Here is a 9,328-nt window from a genome sequence, read left to right as displayed (position 1 = left end):
ACAAACCTTAAGAAGTAATGTAATTACTTTTGGAACTTTTTTAACCCAGCATGTAGAGCTAATGTCTCTAAAAAATGCCATTTCTATTGTTATTATTGTTGTTTTGCAGTTGTACATCAAGCCTTTTATGGTCAGTACAGTCACATTATTAACCAACAGTATGTTGTTGTTTACAGCGTGCCTCAAAACGTCATTACGTATTCCCCCAGCTGGACCAATGAGAGCACAGGAGGGCGTAAAGCGGTCTGGCGCCGGGTAAAAGGGATTTGACAGTAGCAGGTTTCTAGCTGATCCTTCAGTTGACTTCCTCAGTGGGGCCGAGACAGAGACGATGGCGGCGGCTGCCTGCAGCCAGCACACCGCTGTCACTACCGCCACCGTTAGTGGCAAAAAACCGCATGCTAACAGAGAACATAGCCGGAGGAACCGTGAGAACTCTCGACGGAGACAAGCGGCTCTTTTGTTTCTCAGTAACATCTCCCTGGACGGCCGGCCAGTCCAGAGTAATTCCGCTGAAAATCAAGGAACCCGCCACCACAAACACAACGACTCGGAGGGAGCAGACTCCGGCTCTGCGGCGGGGGCTGCAGCCGGTTTGTGTCCGGATACCGGCAACAGTAGTAGCTACGGGACATTCTCTAATGTACCAGCTTCCGTAAGCAGCGGGACAGTCACTCATTCCGCGGCACCGAGAACGGGACTCACCACCGTGCCGCCGATTCTCGTCCTGCCGTCGGACACGGACTTCAACGATGTGGGGAGCACCGAGGTGTTGCTGGAGTGTCGCAGAGGCTCGTTTCCTTCCTCCGGGAACAGTAACCTGCTCTCGGCGTCCCCTTCCAACACCAGCCTGCTGCCGTCGCCGGTGGGACCGCGGAAGTCGTCCACTTTGCTGTCGGTTCAAAGCTGTAACTCGGTGTCCTCAGAGCCGCGACAAAGGTGAGATATATACGGCGGCGTTTCTGTTCTCTAATCGGGTGAGCGGTGCCATCTGAGCCTGGCTTTCAAGCTTGAATTTGCATGTTTGTCGTCGGTATTCCCCTTTAAACAACACCTGAAAGTTAACAGGGAGACCAGCTCGGCAGGTAGACTGTAGCCGGAGTAGTTTAGTTTGACTTTGACTCGAAACAGTCTTTCTTGTTCACAAACTGAAGCACCGACATTTCATGCTGAATGTGAGCTGGTGATCCCAGAGTTGATGTGTGAGTTCAGCTACTTTTGCTCCGGTCCACTCACTCCTCAGACATTTAAGGACGTTTTAGGACGTGTCAGCGGTCACGATGCAACAAATTCACGGTTAGTGTTGCTGCCTGGAGGTAACCGTGAACTCAGAGCAAGAGCTTGTGTAGTACAGGACTCATAGCAGTTGAATTTGGGACGCAAACTACTGAAAACCCAATACCACCAGCATTTAATGACATCAAACTCACGCTTGCATTTTTTCATTTAGTGGCGTAATATCCTTTCCTAGAAGAAACAAGACATGTGGTGACAGTGTTGTTTATGTCTTTAACTAGGTTGCATTGCGTGGGAAACGGCTGGCATTTAAAAACGAGCTTTTGTTCTTATTTTGTTTCCTATTTTTGGTTTCTGTCTAATTTAGTTTCAGTTAGTTACCGGACTAACAGTGTGAGGTTTTGTCTTTTTAACTATTCCAACATAGGTGTAGCAAACTCTTGACTCACTCTCATGCAGACATCCCAGTTAGGGTACCCAAGAGCCTGCAACACAGATAATAAACAAAACAAATTGAAAGTTGATAACCTATAAAATAAAACCTATACCTAAAAAAGACCTATAAACAAAATGTGTTTTAAGAAGCGATTTAAAGAAGGTTCCTGACTTCTTGACCCTTATCTCCCCGGGCAGTTAGTTAAAAGCCAAAGGGTCCTGATGAAAAAAAGCAGGGTCACCTTTAGATTTAAGTCTGGACTTTGGAGCTGTAAGGGTTGCACTGCAGTGTAGCCTGGGCCTAGACCCAGATCTGTGGTTTAAATGGGAAGGGCAAAATCTTAAAATCAATTCTAAAATGTGCAGGAAGCCAAGACTTGAGTGATGTGATGTTTGCTAAAACCAGGAAAAAGCTGCACTGCTGCGTTCTGAACTAATCAAAGTCGTGAGAGTAACCTGTTCAAGGTGTTATAATCAAACCTCGAGGTCTTAGTGTGAAAGTACTGTTTTTATTCTCAAGATCGTCGTTGTTTATGTGTTGTTCACCAGGTTTTGATTGAATTCTGATAAAACTTTGTAGAGGTGCAGAGTGGGGCCATATCAGCAGTCCTTTAATATTTGTCTTCAAAATCAGCTTAAACTGGCAGAAAATGGACAGGAAGCTTTATAACTTAGAAACTATCATTCTTACACTTGTGGTGTTTATACAGTACTTTCTGAATGTTGAAAATAAAGATTTACAACATCATGTCACATTTGACCTCTGACCTCAACTTCAAGGATAAAATTTCTCTGAAGGTCAAAGTGATGATGATAATGATACTGTAGCTATTTAAAGTGACAATAAGTTTTAAGACTGACAAGAACATGTTGGCACGGGATTTGTTTTGAGTCTAGTTGAATAATTTTATTATGACATTGTTATGTACACTACAGTAACATGTATTTAGATGGTTATAAGCTAACAATTTGAGTACTTGTATAATTAGGGCTGGGTATCGTCACTGATTTCTAGAATCGATTCGATCCACGATTTGATTTGATTCTATTCAAATCGGTAAAATTTTGCCTCAGACAGTCAGAAATATTATAATTCAGATAACGCATCAACATTTCCATATTTTTTGTCTATAAAAAGAAAGCTGACACTTGTGAGACTTTATCCAAGGTGTGAGCATCACAGCAGATGTCTTTGTGTCAAAGTAGCTGAGGATAAAAACAGAAAAACATGAAGGTGATTTTCCTGGCCTGCGATTTTATACAAATATTCTGCAGTAGATCAAAAACGAAAGAAAACCATGAATCACCTCATGAACATTACCTGATGCTGCTGAAGTGAAGCAGAGAAGAGTTACAGAGGTTTTATTAGAGACACAGCTGAGCGTTTTGCATAATTTACATAAGTTTAAATTTGTTCAGTAGCCTATTGAACGGCAGAAATGAGGCTTTCTTGTCGGACGTAGGCAAAGGAAAAAACAGCGTCCGACAGCGCTGTAAGAAAACAGATTTTTAGACGGGAAACTGTCCTTGAAGTACACACACACAGAGACAGCGCGCTTTGCATGAAGTGTGATTTTTATCATGCTGGAAGCAAAACAGCAAAAGTCAGAGGGAATTCATATTGGAGAGAAGTAAAACCTGCAGCTTCAGAATCAGCGCAAAAATTACGTAAACACAAGGCACGGACCCGCCGATGGATCAGAATCAGCGAGCTGTCAGCTTTCAGCCCCGACCTTGGGTGAGAAAGGCGACATCTCAATGATTTGATGCGTCGGCGGGTCCGCGCTTTGTGTTTACGTCTTTGTGCAGAATCCGTGTTCCTGCTCTCATTTACTGTTTTAGCTGTTTGTAGGGCTGCCACGATTTGTTGACTAGTCACGATTACGTCGACTATCAAAAGCGTCGACGACTGATTTAATAGTCGACGTGTCGTTTGAAGCTTTGTAAGATCGCAAAAGACGCAGGAATAATAGCAGGATTTAAGAGTGTAATAACGGACTGAAACAGAAGATGGCAGCACAGCATGTACAAGGATGCCAGCTGCCGTTAAACCCCGAAGAAGAAGAAGCAGCTGTGTCCCAGAATTCATAGCGCGGCCCAGCTTAGTTTCCAACAATGGCGGTAGCTAGTTAGTTTTAATATTACTCTTATTATTCTTTCTGGGTCACAAAATAAACGTTTAACATATTTTCAGGCGAGAATGTAGCTGTGTAAACCTCAAATATCGGCTCAGTTTATCAGGACACCACATATTTTCAAAAGCGCTCCGACGTTTTCGGAGACGTCTGTTACCCACTAGCTCGATAGCTAGCCGGGGGCTAGGTCACTAGCGCCGTGAGAACACCGGACTCCCGGCAAATTGTTTTCAAACTCACCGCCGTCTTTCGCGACTCAGGTTAAATATATATGAGTCACTTAGATAAATTAAAAATGTTGTTGTTTGGCTTTTTTTTTTTTTTTTTTTTGTATTTTATTTGTTCCTGAGTAAATCGGTTTGGCTGAGATTAAAGTTATAGTTTTTACACAGCTGAATAAACGTCAAGCAGACAGCTGATTATCAGAAGTGTGAGATGCTGGAGAATATACTCCGGTGTCCTGTTATATTTTAGATAGTGTTATGGATAGGCGTAGCTTTGGGTCACGTGGTGTCTGTAATAGTGATTGCTATATCACCTGTTCACGGCCCGAGGGAAATTTTGTGAATGAGTGGGTGATGGGGGAAGTCGACTTTTGCTGACCGCTCAAGCTTGGAATGTTTTTGATCACTGTTTTTCTACGGATTTTAAGGATTTGATAACAAATAAAGGAGTTTTAACTTGGAACTTTGACTAACGTTTTAAACAGCGGGCGCGTCAACATTATTCCCCTATTCAGCTGCTCGGCGACTCAAAGGCTTGAAAGTCGCCAACATTTGTCAGCAAAAAGTGCGACGGCAATGGACCGTCCCGCAATCAGCGCTGAATAAACGCCGATGCGAGCCCACACACCGCCGCCACTACACCCGTAAAAGCGGCTAGACCGACAGATAAGGAGAAGACGACGGTGGTATGTAAACTGTGTTTTTGTGCTGCGTATTGTTTGTTTGAACGCAGTTTGGATTCTGACCATACGAAGATGTTTTTGTGACACGCCCACCGCTACGTTTGCTGTTGGATTTGGTGTGTGTGAGTTGTGGCTCTGCAGGCGTTCAACTGAGTTTGAAGGAATTGCTGTTGCCTTTGTTTTGGATTTTGGCATGCTGCTTATGTTGAATGCTTAAAATGAGTGGATCACAGGCTGCATCTGTTGTTGGAAAAACTGAAAAGGATAAAAGAATAACTTCCCTCACTGAGAAAGCTCTTGCAAGCAAAATTGAAACCATCCAAACAGATCGGAAAAGGCATGTAAACAAAATGAAAAGTGTTATTATGTCTCTTAAAGAGCTAATGAAAGATGATAAAAATCATTCACAAGTCAAAAAACAGTTTGATGAGTTAACACACCTGTTTAAGGATGCCAGTGCATTGCATGAATCTTTACTTTCTCTAATCTCATTTGATGAGAAAGATAAACAAAATACATGGTTCTCAAGCATCTCTAAATACAATAAAGGGTTTATGGAGGATGTTAACATATGGCTTTCTGAAACTGATAAACATTCAGGGAGGCCATCATCTGACAAGGCACAGTCACAGGAAACTTCCCTGGGAGGAGAAGTGGAGGTTCGAGAGCACACTGGAAAAGAACCACAATTATCTCTTAATCCTCAGAATGATGTTAATGATGACGTGTTGCCATCCGACAGTGTGTCAAATCAAGGCAGTAGGTCAAGCTCAAGAGTATCATCTACTTCATCTGCATGTCTCAGGGCAGAAGCTGAAATGGCCGCCTTGCTCGCACGTCAACATATGCTGAAAGAAAAACACTCTCTTGAAGAACGAGGAACAATTGAGGAGAAAGAAAGAACAACTTCAGCTTGAAGCAGATATAGCTGCAACTGTTGCAAAGGGGAACGTGCTGAGAACTGGATCCGCTATGCGGAGCGTCGCTTCACGGAAATCTAATGGAATGGAATCATATTTTAAAACAAAGGGAAACAGCCTTGAAATTCTTAATGCGGATGCAGAGACTTTTGTTCCTCAGACGCTTACAAAAGGAAATGCAATCACTGGGAATGCAGAGCTTCAAGTAAAAACAGTGCAACAGAATATCAAAAGGGAAAGGCCTGCACCAGCTTTTATGGGGCCTTCTGATGCTTTTGGATCAATTCCACCTTTGCCTAAGCTACAAGCTGCTCTTCCAGTAGCCAATGAAAATCTGTTGTCCATTATGGAAAAACAAAATGAATTAACTTGTATGTTGGTCCATCAGCAAAGTCTTTCTTCACTGCCCAAAAGGGAGATTCAAACCTTTGATGGTGACCCTTTACATTTTCAGGCCTTTATGCGCTCGTTTGAACAGGTCATAGAAGCAAAGACTGGCGATGCTGGTGACTGCCTGCATTATCTTGCACAGTACACCAAGGGGCAGCCCAATGAACTTGTTAAAAGCTGCCAACATATGTCTGGAAGTGCTGGATATGTAAAGGCAAAGACTCTGCTGTATGAGCACTTTGGGAATGGACATGTGATTGCATCTGCCTATTTGATCAAAGTTCACTCATGGCCACTGATTAGATCGGAAGATGGAAAAGCTCTTCAGGCATATTGTTTGTTCTTACGTGGATGCTGCAATGCAATGGAAGAGATTAATGATCTCTCTGAATTAAATACACCTGCCAATATGCTTGCTGTGATTAGAAGACTGCCATATAAGTTAAAAGACAAATGGCGAACAGTAGCATATGACATTCAGGAGAGGCAACATCGCAGAGCCGCATTCATTGACATTGTTTCCTTCCTTGAGCGTCAAGTTAAAATTGTAACAGATCCCATCTTTGGAAATCTATGTGACGTTCCAGCAACACATCTAGCAGCCAAGGGCAGCAATGGAGGGAAACGTTCTCCACATCTAAAAGCTAAAGGAAGTAGCTTCGCCACAACAGTCTCTGACGTCGAGAGACAGAATCAGATAGAGGCTCAAGATCGTCACAGCACTGTGAAGGCTTGTTTTTTCTGCAAAGGCGGACACACACTGGAGTCATGTGCTCTGCTTGATAAGAAACCTCATGATGAGAAGATTTCTTTTCTTAAAAAGAACCGCATTTGTTTTGGCTGTTTGTGTACTGGGCACATAAGCAAAGAATGCAGAAAACGCCTTTCATGTAAAATCTGTGGCCTCCGACATGCAAGTATACTCCATATCCACCACAAAGAGAAGAATGAAGTCAAACCTAATAATGAGGCAGATAACATTCCTGTTACGATCCAGACTAGTGGTCTTACTGGGGCTGGTGAACAGGACTGTAAGCTTGCCATTGTGCCAGTTAAAGTAAAATCAAAGAGAGGTCAAAGAATAGTGGAAACGTATGCCTTTCTGGACCATGGGAGTTCAGCATCCTTTTGTACAGTGGGTCTTATGGACAAGCTGAATATTGCTGGGAGGAAGACAAAGATTCTCCTGCGCACCATGGGACAGGAGAAAGTGGTGGACAGTTTCATTGTACCTGAACTTGAAGTTGCTGGATTGGACAGTGACATGTACTGTGATATGCCTAACCTCTTCACTCAGCATAAAATGCCTGTAGATACTGGTAACATCCCAAATCAACAGGACCTGGATGACTGGCCACATTTGAAGCACGTTCATTTGCCAGAAATTAAGGCCAATGTTGAGCTTTTGATTGGCATGAATATGCCCAGAGCTCTAGAACCTTTGGAGGTCATCCGGAGTGTAGGTGATGGACCCTTTGCCATTAGGACTGTGCTCGGCTGGACTGTGAATGGGCCACTTAATCGAGAATGCTGTGGAAGGCCAGGATGTTTGGCAACAGTTACCGCCAACAGAGTTTCTGCTGTCATACTGGACAAGCTATGGAAACAGCAGTTCAAGATGGATTTTCCTGAGAGCAGCAATGATGAACAGATGGGGCTGTCAAAGGAAGACTTGAAGTTCCTGGAATTGGCCAGCAAGACGGTGACTTTGGGGGATTGGCACTACAGCATTGCCCTGCCACTAAAAGACCGAGACATAAGAATGCCTGACAACCGTGCAATTGAGCAACGAGCCTTAGGTTTGAAGAAAAGGTTCATCAGAGATAAAGACTTTCACAAAGACTACACTGCCTTCATGACAGATCTTATATCTAGAGGATATGCAAAGAGAGTCCCAGTCACAGAATTAGAGCGCCAGAAATGGGGAAGGATTAAACGCAACTTCGTTCCCGGAGATGTGGTCCTTATAGTGGATGATTCTGCACCTCGTGGTTCCTGGATCATTGGGAGAGTCACCGGAGCTGCACCAGATGAAAAGGGGCTTGTGCGTCAGGTCTGGATTAAGACCCCAACCAGCCATGTGTGCAGACCCATCACAAAGATATGCCTTCTTCAGGAGACTTCTGACCCATGATTATGACATTTTTGACACAGTGTGACATAACTAACTTTGAATTGACTTTAATGTTATGAGATGTACATTACAGACTGACTATATTTAGGCTAAGTGCTGGTAACCTCTGGCCTATGACTGACTGACTGACCATGTGCAGACAGAAGAGAAGACATGAGAAAATAACTTTGGTGGACTTTTTGAGTATGTTATGTTGTCTCACTGGGTGTCTGTGATATGATGAAGTGTGTGTTGTGAGTTGTGGTGTTGGATGTGTAATTATTACTGTAAAAATGTAATAATTAGGGGCCGGAATGTTATGGATAGGCGTAGCTTAGGGTCACGTGGTGTCTGTAATAGTGATTGCTATATCACCTGTTCACGGCCTGAGGGAAATTTTGTGAATGAGTGGGTGATGGGGGAAGTCGACTTTTGCTGACCGCTCAAGCTTGGAATGTTTTTGATCACTGTTTTTCTACGGATTTTAAGGATTTGATAACAAATAAAGGAGTTTTAACTTGGAACTTTGACTAATGTTTTAAACAGCGGGCGCGTCAACATTATTCCCCTATTCAGCTGCTCGGCGACTCAAAGGCTTGAAAGTCGCCAACAGATAGCAAGGAGTTTATTAAACTTTACCGAAACAATCTGCAAATTTCATTAAAATTGAATAAACTATCATCTTGTCTTTATTTTTAGTTAGCACCTTAAAAGCTTAAAGCTGTAAGCTAATGATAGTTATATAAGAGCAGATGCTGCTGGTGCAATAAGCTGTAGTTTTACGTCCAGTGGATGATGATCTGATTAGTCGACTAATCGCATAAATAATCGGTGACTAGTCGACTATCAAAATAATCGTTTGTGGCAGCCCTAGCTGTTTGGTGGTTGTTGAAATTTTGTGAGGTTTAACCTGAGGGCAAAATAAATGTATATTTAAAAATCGATTCAAGATTTTAATGAATCGATATCACGTTATCCAAGCTAGAATCGATTTTAATCAATAATCAAAACCCACCCCTATGTATAATGTATCTGAATAATTATTTTTTGGAAAACAGGCCAAATAAAAATAGCCTAAACTTTGCCCTTATTTTTACTGCACAATAAACTTCTTAAAGTACATTTTAAAAAGAACAACAAAAACAAAATGAATCTATACAAAGTACAAAACTATGTCCTTAAAATTAAATCG

The 9,328-nt window shown here is 42.6% G+C and overlaps 1 protein-coding gene across 1 annotated transcript in view; it reads left to right on the top strand.

The window, feature by feature from the left end:
* Positions 1–255: 255 nt before the first annotated feature.
* Positions 256–9,328, top strand: part of cables2b (Cdk5 and Abl enzyme substrate 2b) — a 54,646-nt gene continuing 45,573 nt past the window's right edge. Inside the window, exon 1 of the mRNA XM_082518931.1 lies at positions 256–939. Within this exon, the coding sequence (XP_082375057.1) occupies positions 332–939 (608 nt within the window). The 5' untranslated portion in view covers positions 256–331. The remainder of the gene's footprint in view (positions 940–9,328) is intronic.

The sequence above is a fragment of the Aulonocara stuartgranti genome (genome assembly GCF_965226115.1).
Source record: "Aulonocara stuartgranti genome assembly, chromosome: 20".
Taxonomy (NCBI): Eukaryota; Metazoa; Chordata; class Actinopteri; order Cichliformes; family Cichlidae; genus Aulonocara; species Aulonocara stuartgranti.
The sequence above is the reverse complement of the archived record's forward strand: the minus strand, read 5'-3'. Positions and strand labels throughout refer to the sequence as shown.